At 44.1% G+C, this 14,681-nt stretch overlaps 5 protein-coding genes across 6 annotated transcripts; 3 read left to right on the forward strand and 2 right to left on the reverse strand.

The window, feature by feature from the left end:
• Nucleotides 1-2,244: 2,244 nt before the first annotated feature.
• Nucleotides 2,245-3,467, reverse strand: LOC128274949 (brachyurin-like). Its single transcript, XM_053013305.1, has one exon. The coding sequence runs from the start codon at nt 3,429-3,431 to the stop codon at nt 2,514-2,516; it is 918 nt and encodes a 305-aa protein (XP_052869265.1). The 5' UTR covers nt 3,432-3,467; the 3' UTR covers nt 2,245-2,513.
• Nucleotides 3,468-5,712: 2,245 nt separating this feature from the next.
• On the forward strand, nt 5,713-6,678 carry LOC128278911 (brachyurin-like). Its single transcript, XM_053017636.1, has one exon. The coding sequence runs from the start codon at nt 5,713-5,715 to the stop codon at nt 6,676-6,678; it is 966 nt and encodes a 321-aa protein (XP_052873596.1).
• Nucleotides 6,679-7,178: 500 nt separating this feature from the next.
• Nucleotides 7,179-8,179, forward strand: LOC128278912 (brachyurin-like). Its single transcript, XM_053017637.1, has 2 exons — nt 7,179-7,424; nt 7,493-8,179. The coding sequence occupies exons 1-2, from the start codon at nt 7,179-7,181 to the stop codon at nt 8,177-8,179; spliced, it is 933 nt and encodes a 310-aa protein (XP_052873597.1).
• A 1,432-nt stretch (nt 8,180-9,611) lies between these two features.
• On the forward strand, nt 9,612-11,299 carry LOC128278914 (uncharacterized). The gene is made up of 4 exons (XM_053017638.1): nt 9,612-9,624; nt 9,687-9,743; nt 9,818-10,191; nt 10,262-11,299. Exons 1-4 carry the CDS (start codon nt 9,612-9,614, stop codon nt 10,361-10,363), a joined length of 546 nt encoding a protein of 181 aa, XP_052873598.1. The 3' UTR covers nt 10,364-11,299.
• On the reverse strand, nt 10,777-13,434 carry LOC128268321 (gamma-glutamyl hydrolase A-like). 2 transcript variants are annotated; one of them, XM_053005378.1, is made up of 4 exons: nt 12,999-13,419; nt 12,342-12,827; nt 12,020-12,273; nt 10,777-11,776 (listed from the first exon to the last, which is right to left on the reverse strand). In XM_053005378.1, exons 1-4 carry the CDS (start codon nt 13,259-13,261, stop codon nt 11,712-11,714), a joined length of 1,068 nt encoding a protein of 355 aa, XP_052861338.1. In that variant the 5' UTR covers nt 13,262-13,419; the 3' UTR covers nt 10,777-11,711. The 2 variants fall into 2 exon arrangements, with proteins under 2 accessions (XP_052861338.1, XP_052861337.1); XM_053005377.1 differs by lacking the exon at nt 10,777-11,776 and having other exon boundaries at nt 11,822-12,273; nt 12,999-13,434.
• Between the last annotated feature and the right edge of the window lie 1,247 nt (nt 13,435-14,681).

Here is a 14,681-nt window from a genome sequence, read left to right on the forward strand (position 1 = left end):
GAAGAGTTCCAACAGGACGACGATAACGTTGAGGAAGAGGTCGAAGAATCCCAACAGGACGAGGATAACGTTGAGGAAGAGTTGTTCCTAGTGCTACTACCGATCGACTGCGAGGACCAACTAAAGGTCCTCGAAGCAGCAGCGATGAAGACGAATGGTCAAATTTTAAAAAAAATAGCGAACACTATTCCTATCTCTGGCGACAATGCAAAGATGACCACTGTATTGAAATGCATTTTCACCCACAATTTTTTTCGAAAATATACCTGGGGCCAACCAAAACCACCTCAAAGACCTATAGTACTAAAACAATATAAACACGCAGTTGAAGCTATTTACAGAGTGGTCGAAATTGTTTGCGGGCCAATCACTAAAAACAATTTGAGGCTAAACTGCAACAACGGTTAAAAGACGAAGCGCGCACACCCGTCGTCGTAGGACGCCCCAGTTACCCCACAAGGACCTACCTCGTAGTGTAGAATAGAGCATGGGGCATTTAGTGGCCAGAATTCAGCAAGGTAACCGTTTAACCGTTGTTGCAGTTAGCCTCAAATTGTTTTTAGTTATCGGCCCGCAAACACTCTGTAAATTGCTTCAACTGCGTGTTTATATTGTTTTATTGTTTTAGTACTGTAGGTTTTGGTTGGCCCCAGGTACATTTTCGAAAAAAATGGTTTGTGAACATGCATTTCATACAGTGGTCATTTTTGCATCGTCGCTAGAGATAGGAACTTGCACTATCAAAGTTGAAAAACCATACTTTTTCGTAGTTTTCGCACATTTCACACGTAGTCACATTTCAAGGTCGCTATATTGTATATAAATATACAAAAAATATTTAGAAATGTTCATTATATTTATTTATCTTCTTTTGGCGCTACAACCGCTGGGCGGTCTTGGCCTGCACCAGAGACAATGTTAATCTCTGATGCTCTTTTTCTGTAACATATTTTAGTTTTTACGGACGGGATTTTAACCGGCCGAGCGATGTCATTTTGAAAAATCAGTTTATCATGACATTAAGAGACGAATGTTAGGCTATTACAGCTCAAAGTCTCTATAATACAAAAGAAAAAAAAAGTTTATCATGACTTTTATCCCATTCTCGTCGTTTTATGGCCAACGCTTTGAATTAAAGGCATTGATCGTTGTCGATGGGATTGTCTATCAATAATTTCATTAGGTTTTAAAAGCTCAAAGTACACGACACCTTTCATATCTCTCCATATGCACAGCATATCCTTTGCGCAATGAATATTTCGCTTTGGTTGCGATGGACCTGATTCACCAGGCTGTAACTAGGCCTTTTTGCGTTTGGGATTCTCGTAGTAAATCCACTTTTCCTCGCCAGTGATGATTCGGTGTAAACAACCCTTTCTTTTCTGCCGTGAGTTACCAAATGCTACCCAGCACCAACGATCGACCAGCAGGATGCGTATACTTTTACAACCTTGAGAGTCCTCGAGGTTATGCTTCTCTGAAAGAGTATGCCAGGAAATGGCCAACCTATATATAAGACAAATTTTGTTAGAAATAAACATTCTTGTAACTAACTCAGAGCTACAGTGACGTTCGAGAGTCATGCTCACACCTCGTCGCTACCCGGCGGCGGCGGCGAGGGTGATTCGTTAACTCGCGCAAGCAGTAATTTATTTATTTATTTATTTCGTATAAAAATAGACCATGGGCATCAGAGTCTAGTTGACAAAGAAAAACTTAAACTGAAATAACTTAAACAAAGCCCTAGCTAACCTAACAGTGTAACTGACGAAGACGAGGACAAGAAACCGGTAACCGGACACTGAAAGGACGCGAGATCAAGGAAAGTACGACACTGATGAATAGACATGTTATAGTCAATATGAGACGAACAAAGATTATACGTACGGCACATAGACAATAAAGGATCGTTGTGTCCCGCAACAGTAATTCGTGGAGCAGTTATATCGTCTTAAGTGGCGAGCAGCAACAGATAGATCTAACTTGGCAAGGAGTTGCGGTGTTGCTTGTTTGCCTATTCAGGTCGCTGGTCTTGGTCTTTCAAGCCAAAATCACCACTTTTTAACCGCACAAACCCCATCTGACACGTTCTCTTAGCAAGAGCATGTTCACCATGTTCATCAATGTCATCTATAGTAAAACTGGAAAATTTAATTCACACACTTAATATTGTTGACCTATTAGTGCATCCCTGATCCTTTTTCGGAAAGTAAAATAAATTGCCTTTAAAATGCGTTAGGTTGCATTTGTAAATTTATTGTGTTTAATGAAGTTTCATTTTTTCTCAATTTGCTGTTTTTGAAACTGTTGTTAAGGGTTGGCGATACTTTTCTTTAATTGACTTCGGTTTTCCATTTCTTCTTAGTGTTTTCTAGGAATTCGACTTGATAACCTTTTTCCAAACTTAGTTGCAGTGGCAATTGTTACCGGCATCTCACTTAAGCAATAACTATTGACGATGAGGAGCCTCCTATTGGAAAATTTAATAAACCCTAAATAATTGATCAATATCTCTATGCACTAAAAACATAGTCGGAGTTGTCCTTGATCCAGTCACGGTAGTGAGAAACACGCACCCAAACCGGCGGTGCTCCTGAAGCACAACCTTTCGCCGAAACGAACGAAGTAATTCCGATTTGCAGACTACGGCCATCATCATCCTCCACGGCTAACGGACCACCCGAGTCCCCGTTACAGGCCGAAGTTCCTCCGGTAGGATCGAGGCACACGTTTTGGTCTGACACTAGACTCGTGTCCCAAAACGTGTTGCACTCTTCGTTCGAAAGGATTGAATTGCGCGTGAACATCACCACCGGCGAGGTGGCAATACTGTTATCGGAAGTTCGGCCGAAACCGGAAGCGATGCCCTCCATTCCAGCAAACGATCGGTCATCGGAGTAAGCAGGTAACGCAATTGGTTGAACACGAACATTGAACTTCGCCGCTGTTGGCAGGTAAACCGTAGCAATATCGTTCCGGATCGTGTTCGAGTTGTAATGCGGGTGAGCCGTGATGCTGGATTTTGGGTATGGAATGTGCTGCTGCGATGCTTCCATTTGGGTGCGATCGTGGGCACCGAGGATGGTCGTTCCGTTGAGGGCCGGCTTCTCGTCACCACCGATCACACAGTGAGCCGCCGTTAGGATGTAATTGTGTGTAATGAGAGTAGCACCGCACAGACCGGTTCCTACGGTGAACTCACTGAGCAAAGCTGCCTGATATGGAAATTGTCCAGGCGTAGCTTCGGCACCTCCAACGATACGAATTGAGGGGTGTTTGTACCGGAGATCTCTTATCTTCGCCGGAAGACGCTGCCAGTAGTGATCGAACTCTGTGATCGATTTCACCTGCGACCAGTCGATGTTTACCCGATGACCATTCACGATTATGACCAAAAGACCGACGATTGTTGCTGTTCGTAAGATGGCCATGTTGGACTCCTGAGGAGGTTAGACACAAGACTGGAACGTGCTGGACTGATGGTGAAGCAGAGTTGAAGTTTGCTTTTTATTAAATCCGCAACAACATGCCAGGTTTTGCTTATAATCTGATAAGAAGCTTGCTAGATTACATCTTCTAGCTTGAACAAGTCTAATCTATTAAAGATATAATAAAATAACAGGTTCAAGTGTGTCCATTTCGACACTGGCTCCAATTTATGGTTTTGTCGGATTGGTTTGCCCAAGATTTCACGAAAGGTGGCAGTCACGTGTTATCAACTGTTTATTCAACTGTTTCGAGAACTTTAGATTACAAATACCGTATGGAGTGTATGGTACTATGCTCAATTGAATGGTTTTTAAATGGTTGAAGGATTTTTTGAACTATAGGATTAAGACAAGTACTACACTCAATAGGATTAATCATCGATTCGAATCATCAGCTGCCGAGAGTAGGAATGAACCGATGATGGCCCGCGACCAGATGCCAGCCGTTACCAGTTTTTGGACTTGCCGAATTGTTACGGACGTTGCACGCTCGGTCAGCAAGAAACATGAGTAAATTTTCACCTGTGGTTTTAGGCATAGATTTTTCACAATGTACGTACACGGGAAAAGGTTTACACAATCTCCTGGCTTGGTGCCCTGGGGCCGCAAAGTCAGCGGAACACGTTATGCCCGCGGTGCGAATAGGGAGGCGAACAATCTGGCGGCAGCAGAACCGAATTAAGGCTGGACGTAGCGCTACAGCTCCAATAGGTGTAGCAAAAAGCGAAGCGATGCGAGCGTTAATCCGTGGCCGGAGCAGCGAAAGGCGCGACGGCAGCAAAAAACCAATCAACTTCGGAGGGATCGCTTACGGGCGAAGCATAGGCCATCGACATCTGGTGAGAGGCAGAGGGCAGACCGCTGGCGTCGAGCCGGGGGTTCTTAGCCAACTTACAGTCAATGATCCAGCGCATTGAAGGCGGCGGAACATACGCGGTGCATTGCTCGAAGGTGCCGAATCAGATGAACATTCTGCAGAAGGAGTGCCCGGCATGAGCGGCAAGTGTTACTTGCTTTTTGGCACTAGAAAGCAAGCTCTAATGTGTAACTACAGTAACTATAGGCATAGGCACAGTTCCTAGTACAAGTATAAAAACCCTACAATCATATTAGCACATAATTTGAACAATTTGTGCCTTCTCCTTATCGGTTTATAAGCGAAGTTGCGGCTAACTAAGAAAAACAATATTTTTTATAACAAGTAGTTGGCGAAGAACAATCGTATTCCTGTCTCTCTAGCCTTCCCACAGAGAAGATTCAAGGTGCCGGAGGCACCTGAAGGCTCTCCTGTATCGTGAGCAACATTAAAAAAATCATTGATTCATCAATTGTACCCGTCAATTAAAATGTCCAATTTGAGTTCTCAATTGACCACGCACCTAAAACTAATGAGTGATGTCTGATTACACTTGAAGTGTCAATGAAGGTGTAGATTTCTACCATGGAAATGATACTTATGGTTGCTTCTTAGTTACCGCGGTTTCCCAAAAGTCTCAAGCCTAATTTCCCAAGAGTCACGCAAACAGTAATAAAACAATCGAAAATTTGGTGTAGAATAATTGTAGAAAGCGGAAAGTATACCTACTAAAAGCAACCCAAACCAGAGAACAAAAAGCAACAAAGTGAATGGACAGAATTGTTTTAGAAATCTCATAAAGAAACAGTAAAGCAGACATACTCTTCCTTCAATTGTTTATCACAGCTGAGTGTATGATTCAACCACCATCACTATCACAAAGAGGGGCCCAATACGGTTCCCACAGCTGATAGTGATAAAATACATCGTAGCCTACAATCAAGTTACGGCCATCTCTGTCTACTGTTTTTGATGTTCAGGGGAAACCCAGTTAGTAACGAAGGCGAGCTGAACTACGGGTACAACGACAGCTAGGGAGTGGAACCTCACAAAATAATCAATGCATCTTCCTTTACAGTTTCACATTTTTCTTAGCGAGATCATCTTGTTGCAGCTTGCAGCTAGACCATTTGTGTGTCCTACCGTAAAAAAACTATATGGCTTGATTGACAACTTCCGAGACCTAGAGCAAGAGAGCAAGCCAATCTAATCGGGAACCTGCATCGACACGACACGGCAAGACAGAAGTGCTCGACATCTTCCGCAATGAAAGTTTTCCGATAAAACTCTACTTCACCGCCAGTGCTCGTTTCAGATCGCTAGTGCGTGACATTAAGTGAAATGGTGTCGATATGCAGTAGCGGCAAGATGGTTTTGCGTTTTGGATTGGTGTTTGTTTTCCTATATCTGGTAACAGTGGCCTTGAACCCGTCGCCAATCAGCGCTTTCCCGAAACGTGTCGGTACATTCTGGACCACGGTTCGAAATGCGTCCAACGCTACTTCTGTCGCGTCGGAAATGCGTCCAACGTTGGTCGTGGATAGGTCTCCAAGCAGCAAGGTGGCTGGTGGTACGAATGCCAGTAAAGGGCAATTCTCTTACCTAGTAGCCATCGTACTCAACTTCGGTGGTGGTTCCGAAGCGCTATGCGGTGGTTCTATCATCTCAGAAAGCTTTATTCTTACTGCCGCTCACTGTCTTTACGGCATGGAGGAGGCAACGATCGTGGTCGGCCAAAACTCAAAGATTACCCTTCCGATCGGTGACCACAACCCAACCAACGCAATAATCATCACCATCGGGCCACCAAATGTTATTCTGCATCCCGGGTACGATCCCGTCGACATTCTGAACGATATCGCGCTCATTCTTCTACCAGTCGTACTGCCGCTCCGCACGTCTTCAGCCATCCAAACGATTCGATTGCCATCGTGGAATAACGCGTACACGGATCTTACCGGCTATGACTCGATTGTGTCCGGCTGGGGAGCTCAGTCGAATGAAGAATTCGTCGACCCAACTGATGAAGCATCACAAATCATACTCCGCTACGCCACCAGTGCGATTGTTCCGAACGAAATATGCCGTAGGGTGTACGGATCACTCGTGCGCGACCAACAAATATGTGTGTCGGGCGAAGGTGGCCGCAACCCATGCCAGGGTGACTCCGGTGGACCGCTAACTGTTAAATTTGGCAGGCAGGGCATCACGCAGGTCGGCATTGTTTCATACGGTTCTGTTAAAGGTTGTGAAAAGGGGGTCCCAGGCGTGTACACAAGAGTGTCTTCGTACATCGAGTGGATCGTTCATCATGCCGGAATTGCTGTGAATTGAGTTAGAATAGTATAGCATAAGCTAAGTATGCGTGAGCGTGTATTTGTGTATTGGAATAAACGGTGCAAAAATCTTTAAGTGTAAACTTTTGTTGTCTATCCTTTCTGTCTTTTTATCAAATTTTTTCTCAACAACCTTTCAGCTATACTCTAATTTACCTGCAAAGCTTAAAGATGCACTGCCTACTATGTCCATAATACACAGAGTTTTTCTGGATGACCCCGTTAGTAAGTTCGTAACTGTTTAAAGGATACCAAAACAAGACACACTTTTTGATTCACCCAAAAAAACTAAAAAGATAAAAACTCACCTTAAAGCCATTGATTAAAAACCAATTTTCGGCAAGAAGACAGCCAAGTCAGAGATAAGCCAGACGAGGCCAACTCAGCAAAACGTCCCCGCAAACTTCTCATACCACTGTCGCCTTCTGCAGTTTGCATCAGCACGCCTGTCCTTGTGCACGTCTTCTCCTCGTTGTGTGCCTCATCCCAGCTTGCAAAATGATCTTTGTGAAAATTGTGCTACTATCGCTGCTGGCAACTTTGCTACTAGTACCAAACACCGCTGGTTCTCAATTCAAGGGAACGATCGATTGGAGCCGTGTTCGGCAACTGAACGAATTTCCTCACATCATCAGTCGAGTTGATAAGCTAAAACAGGACAACGCGATGCGTGGAATCCCGGCAAGTTCTATGCCACGTATCGTTGGAGGTTCCATTGCAACTGCAGGACAGATACCTTATCAGGTAAAATGCACGTTGATCGTGATCCGTTTGGAATGACGACTTAAACATCCACATTCTACTATCTCCAGGCAGCTGTTCTTTCCGATCTAGCAAACGGTCAGGCACTTTGCGGCGGTGTGCTACTCTCAACCAATTACGTGCTTACCGCGGGCGTCTGCGTCGAGGGCACATCTGGCGGTGTGATCATAATTGGAGCACTCAACCTACAGGACGAACAAGAAGCGGGTCAGTTCCGCGTAGTTTTCGGAGTTGGAAACGTTCGCCTTCACGAAGAGTTTCTAGGAGTTATTTTCCGCAACAATCTGGCCATCATCCGCCTTCCCGAGCCGGTCACATTAAGTTCTCGCATTCAACCGGTACGCCTTCCGACGGCGACAGATGGTCGAACATTTGCGGGCCTGCTCGGGACGGTCAGTGGTTTCGGTCGAACTTCCGATGCCAGTACGTCCTTTTCGGATGTGCTGCGTTACGTGAGCAATCCCATCATGACCAATGCGGATTGTCATGATACGGCATGGGGTGGATTGATTGACGCCCAGAAGCTCTGTATGCAGTACCTCAACGCTCGAGCACCATGCGATGGTGATGTCGGTGGTCCATTGACCGTCCAGGACGCCGGAAGTTCGCTGCTAGTCGGCATGTTTTCGTTCGGCTCGGTGCTGGGCTGTGAAACCGATTGGCCAACCGCATTCGTGCGTATCACTTTCTACCGGAATTGGATTATTGCCAATACGGACTTAGCATCTGCTGCCTAACCGTTTAAGCACTCGACAATTGGTCCATGGGACGTATTTGTGCCAATAAACTAAATTTGAGTGCAAAACTGCAATCTGCCGCTTAATACGACTCCTGAATGTTTTAGTAATAATAAATAATACAAATCTGCCCCCTCTGTTCCTCGGGACTAAAAATTTGCGGGCTGGTTCGTCGTCCGCCATTGCGTACAGCCACACAAAGAAAATGTTTTTTCAATAAATTTGGCTTGGATTTGAAATAAATCGTATCGGTCACTTCTGTGCCGGCAACTGAACCGACAAGAAGCATTTTTTGTGCTTTTTTGCTGACTATCCTGACGTAATTATCCGTGGAGTATGGACGTGGTCGCGGGCCGCGTGTTTGAGACCTCTGTCGTACAACATGTTTGCTCAAATTGCTTGAAAATTATTCGAGCTTTGCTGACATTAACCCAGATTTTGTATGGGAGCCCCCTTTGTAAAGATTGGAGGGGTTTCAAACATTCATCAGAACATTTCCCCTTCCCCAAAACTCCCATCTGCCGAATTTGGTTCGATTTACTCGAAAACGTTTGTATGGGACGTTACGTATGGGCGTTACGCATGGGACGTTACGGTACGTTACGTTTGTATGGGAGCCCCCCCTCTCCGGAGGTGTGGGAGGGTCAAATTTTCCTATTCACAATCCGGGGTCACAAAACTACGCTGTGCAAAATTTCAAACGAATTTGTTTAGTAGTTTTGGAGAAAATGTGGTACAGACGGGTGACAAACAACCATTTTTATATATATAGTTTAAAAAAAACTTCACAAATAAGAACTTAAATTATCCTTACGTATGTAAACAAACGCTCGTTGTTACGTGTTATGTGTTATGTTTTACAGGGTCGGCTGAGCCACAAATTTTGATACGTTATGTTTTCGTTTCGCTCCGTGTGGCGCACCAGACAGTGCTAAATTCTGTTCACTTTGTCCCAATGTTCCCGAACTTCCCGGACTTCCCGAACTTTCCAAACTTCCCGAACTTTCCGAACTTCCCGAATTTTCAGTGTGAAAAGAGCCATCTATTGAGAAACCATCTTGACTTCTCGTCACTATAAACCTTGTTTTGGAAATGCAAAGTTTTCGAACAAAAATGCTAAATTTGAAGCAAAATTGCTACAGTTTACGATTACAGTGAAAAGGAAACCTCTATTTTCCGAACAATTTTACACTTCCTTTGAGTTTATTTACTAAACCGTGAATGTTCGACAAGCGGCGCATTCTGGAAGGTAAACAATGGTTGACAGACGTCGTAGGACAGTAGAACAGTTTTCGCAGTCTCTTGTTCGAAACCTGCTTTAAAAAAAAGTTGTCAGAACTGTCACATTTTTAAATCACAGCACAAGCAAACAAACGCACTTTCTGTTTGTTTTGCAAAAAAGAAGACCTTTTCTGTATTTATTGTGTCTATAATGTGTGACAAAGGTACGTGTCCATTGAACGGATACTGAAAGATGAAATTAAATGCTAACCTTTTTTTTTCTTAGACATACTGCAGCGTACCAACATGGAAACCAATAAAATTGAAGAGCTCCAAGTATTTAGTGAGTACGGTCATCCGAGAAAACAACGGCGGGATTAAATGTTGTATGCTCTTGCCACGTTATCCTGACTACAGATATGCGGAATGATAACTTGTTGTCTGGTTGTGGTATAAACCTGTTCATGTTAAGCGATCCAGCGCAGGAATTGCTCAAGCAGTTCGCTCAGATTCGTCTTCTGACAGGATTGTGCATCGAGCGGCCTGACCAGTCATTCCTCGACGAGTACCTTTACCAGCGCGCGGGCAGTGGGCTGGAAGCGAAGCTGAAAACGCTGGCATTGAGTAGCGACATCGAAACACTTCATACCGTGATCCGGGCCACGAGACAAAAAGTAGAACAATTGGAGTGTTTCCTGGAGGAAAGTGCAAGTCTTACCGCGTCCGGAGATGAGCACGAGAAGAAAAAGACTGTGCAGGAGAAGCACATCGACGTTGTTAAAAGTCGACAGGTTAGTTTCATTGCGGTAGAATATGATTGAAAACGAAAAACAAATGAATGACCGTTTGCGTACTCCACAGAGAGCAGTGAACAACGCAGTGGAAGAGATCGACTTGGACGAATTAACCGCCAATGTACGCCTACTCGAAGAGGAAGATAATGCGCGTGTAAATGATAACTAAGAGTTCGTTCGCATCGCAGTGGGAAATGTAGCAGAAGGAAGGGCGTTGTGCGTTGCTATCTCGACTCTCGCTTGGGAACTACAAACCAGGCGCCACATAATACATGGGCTGGAAGGTCGCGCGTCTAAGGAGGATGACGCGGTTTTTTTTTGGTCAAAATTGGTTTTATTCATCAATTTTCTTCAAGAGCCACAGAATCCATCCAATTTCAATGCAACTTTTGTAAAACGATTTATCTTTTGCCTCGAAACAGGCCTCAGTTTCAGTCATAACCTATTCATTCGAGGCTGTGAATGGCGAATACGGTGCATTTGGGAGCAGTTCGAAGTTCAATTCGTAGTAGTTTACCATTGTTCCATTCCATTTAATGTAGTTTCACCATTGTTTTGTTTGACTTGGATCCATTGTTCCATATCCATCCAGCGAAATGATGGATCCATTGTTACATATCGACAACAAACATCTGGTTTGTTACGGACAAACGTGGCCAATCATCGGCACGTTCTTGTTTTTGGTCCACAGTCACGTGTCTCTACGACCACGTTTGAAGTCTGCAAACCAACTTTTTATTGTTGGTTCTGATAGAGCGGATAGTAACTCAAACTTATGAGTAGAATATACATAATTTTTACGGCTTTCTTTTGAAGGTTTGTACTAACTGAAAAGCGGTGAATGCAATAAGACTAGCGCTATTTATGGGTTAGGCCCGGGACTTTTCGGGCCATGTGTTAAGAGCATTGTTGTTGAACCATTAAAATACTCAACCGCTGCTGCGATCCTTGCTTCAACGATGTTGTTTGGGGATTTTTTGATGGCAAGTTTTACGTTGGCTTTGTGGGAACCCCATGTGGTTCTTGTGTGACTAATGTGCTTCTTGACGAGAGAGCGGGTCCCAGTGCTATTGCCACACCACGGTACATAAATCGATTTCAAATTGCATAGCATATAAATTTAATTTTAAAAGCATTTTCCAATGTTAAGGCTCTAAAGTTATGTTACATAGATGAAGCCGTAGTTTTAAAAATGAATTTATTACGGCTATTTCTTGGTCTCACGTATCTAGGCTTTTGTGTAGTTTGTCAGATAGTCACTGTTATTTCGAGTGGTTAACAGAAAAACAATCTTGATTTAAAAGCACACGCAACGATAAACGCTATCTATTGAAAGAGTATTGTATTTTTTCCGATTTCTCCGCCATCCAAAGAAGTCTCGTCTTATGGCGACCACCGTCGTAACGCAACGTTATTATCATACAGAATCAGACTTAGGCATTGTTATTGGCTCGCGTCTGTGTGGCTATTGTCTTCGCTGATTAAACCGTATTGTTCGTCTGGCCGAAATGTAGACATCAGTTGAGAAAGGTTTTCTTCTTTCCTTTGTATGTGCGTCTTTTCGGCAGCACTTTGATGGACTCTGTGGAAAAGACCGAGAAAAGAAAATCATATGGCGCGTTCCATCCGAGATAAAGATACGAGATGCGCGTTCCTTACAAAAAAAGGAACGTTTTCTTTCCCTAAGCGAACGAGGTATGCATTGCACAGATGATGGATAGCGAAAGTATGGGAAGCATGCAAGTTAGTGTGAGCTTAACAGCCGACGCATCGTTGCCGTCTCCTTCGTCCGCGGTTTGGTACACCCCGTCCCCAGAGACCTTACCACCGAACATGTAGCACTGTTCGAAGCTAGATCGCTGAAGCCCAGTGAAAGTTGGCTGATAGTTATAGATGACATTTCGTTCGAGTTGCGCTTCGCTCGGAAACCGATGATCGCTGCGGCGCGATTCACCGATAAAAAAATCTGCAAAGTACTGTGACGCCCGGACAGCGTTGGCTGTGTGTGGAATATTTTTGTTCGCTATCCACTCGTAGGTGTTCTTTTCCGGGTGAAATTGAATGCCATAGAACGGGTAGCTAGAAAGAAATGGCGTGGAGAGGAACATCAGTCGAAACAACCATCAATAATTCTATCAGAATCTTACGTTTTGTGTTCGATTGTGGAAATAAACTCCATCCCGTTCCAGTCACGATTGACAGACATTACGCGCCATTCATCGCTTAATCCGTACTCGGTTAGGTTAGTTTCGGTGATGCAGAACTGATGGAAATTCGCAGTCACGGCTTCGTTAGCCAAAATTTCAACCACATCGTTAGGAGCCTGCGCGAACAACCGACTCTTGCGAAAGTCGTCCTTAAAGTTGAGTGCCAAGGCCTGGCTACTGGAGTTACAGTGGGCCCGGTGATCGGTGCCGTTCGCGGCCAGATAGGTAAGCAGCTCGAATCCGAGGCAGGTACCCCAGACGGGGAAGTAATCTCCGTTGTCGTTGAAGCGCCTCGCAATATCGTAAATGTGGTGACCGGCGTCAGCATATCCGTTGCTTTGGTTGAACCACGTTGCACCGCCTGGCAGAAGCACACCATTCAGATTGCCCATTATCTCTTCATAGTATTCCGGAGGTTGGTTGATCCTTAGGAAGAAAACGTTAGGTTTAGACAATTTATAGACAACTTTATAAACTATACAAATATTAAGAACATTGAAATAAACGAAAAACTCTAGTTTAAATGATCGAATAAAAATCACGCACCAACAAAGCGCGATCGAATAAGCAATCGACAGAAGCTACTCATTCACTTACCAGATCGGCACCACACGTGCTCCGGCCCCCTCGACAAACTTCACATACGAGGCGGCAATATAGCTGTCGTATCCTTGGTCGCCGTAGTTCTGAGTCATCAAATAGGACAGTTCCTGAGAGAGAATTCCCACGACCGGTTGGTCGTTCAACGCATACGATCGGGATTTTTCCATTTGCACCACCACCTGCCTGGCGTGGGTTTTGGCCTCCACTACCAGCAAGAGAAGCGGTATCATTAGCATCCCTTCAATGACTTTCTTCATTTTCGCACCGCTATCAATTGCACACGACACGATGCATCCGGCCAGAACCACAGCTCAGTCGATACTGAACGGTGACCGCGGTCACTGCGTTTGACTGCTGGCCGAATTTCTGAAGTACCTAGCGCCGCCGCCAACGTTTCGCTGTCCGTTTAGACAATCGTGGTGACAACTCCACTAGCTGTCTTCGGTATCAAATTCACTCATTAATCCCTAACAAGTACCGGAATGTTTCGTTCTCGCTCATACGCTCTATCATCCGATCATCAGCAGCATGCTCGATGCTTCTACAATGCAACATCACGGCGACACACATTGCGCGCACGAGAGGAGGAGATGAATAACGTTGTTATCGCTGCTACTGCCAAGCAGTCGAGCTTCCGAAGCAATCAACTACTCATGGTTATTACAGTAAACAACACAACAGCTGCCTCGCAATCACTTTGGTGGCCCGCTGATCATTGAGTAGCCACGAGAAGTGCGTTCAAGATGACCCAGCGTTTGTATTCCTGAAACCTTTTAATTATCGTTAGAGAAAAGGAATAGATTATCTTTGTTTTAAAATTACTCACAAATTGCCATCCACTGCGCAAGCACGTGATTATTATCTGCATAAAATGCATCGCTTAACGATACAAATTTTCTTTAAGGATGTATTTATTATTCGAATCACACACCTCACTATACTTGATAGAAGTTATCACCCCTGTTCGAAATAAATTTGAATCCGTGCATCTTTTTAACTCTAATTCAACATCAGTTGAGTTGTGTCGAACAAAAAGGTGCTGAGTCATGGATGGCAACAAACCTTGAAGACGGTAAAACAAACGGTCACACGGGAATCTTGTGCCGGCGAACAAACAAACCCAGCGAACACAGTTTACGTTGACAGTGAAAGGCGAGTTTCGTATGTGATACGATCACTGTTGGGCTTCAACAAACTCGATGGTTTTTTAATTTTGTTTTCATATTCGTATATTTCTTGTTGCTTTATCATCACCACAGTACCTTCAGTGTTAGCTTCTTCACTGAAAATCGCTTTTACTTGTTTATTTTGTTACATTATTTCATCTTGCTCGTCGCTTCAACATTTCTTCTTGTTTTCTCTTTATATTACGTACTCTTCTCTTCAAGAAGCTGAGTATATTTAAGTTCATATTTTCCTTTCCTCGTCATTATCCGCTCCTACTTCGCTCGTTTAACTCTATCGCGGTTTTGTTCGTACAAGTTTGCAACATTTTACCACTCTTGGTTCAAAGGATTTATTACACTACACATCTGTGAATGTGACCTTACGCATACGCAATACTATATATAATTTGTTTCGTGTACGAGAGGGAAAAGAGAGTGTGCTTGTTTGTTGGTTTCTCGTTTGCGCTAGTTGTTTCGTAACTTAGCTCCGTAAGATTACACTTCCCTACCG

The sequence above is a fragment of the Anopheles cruzii genome, chromosome 2 (assembly GCF_943734635.1).
Source record: "Anopheles cruzii chromosome 2, idAnoCruzAS_RS32_06, whole genome shotgun sequence".
Taxonomy (NCBI): Eukaryota; Metazoa; Arthropoda; class Insecta; order Diptera; family Culicidae; genus Anopheles; species Anopheles cruzii.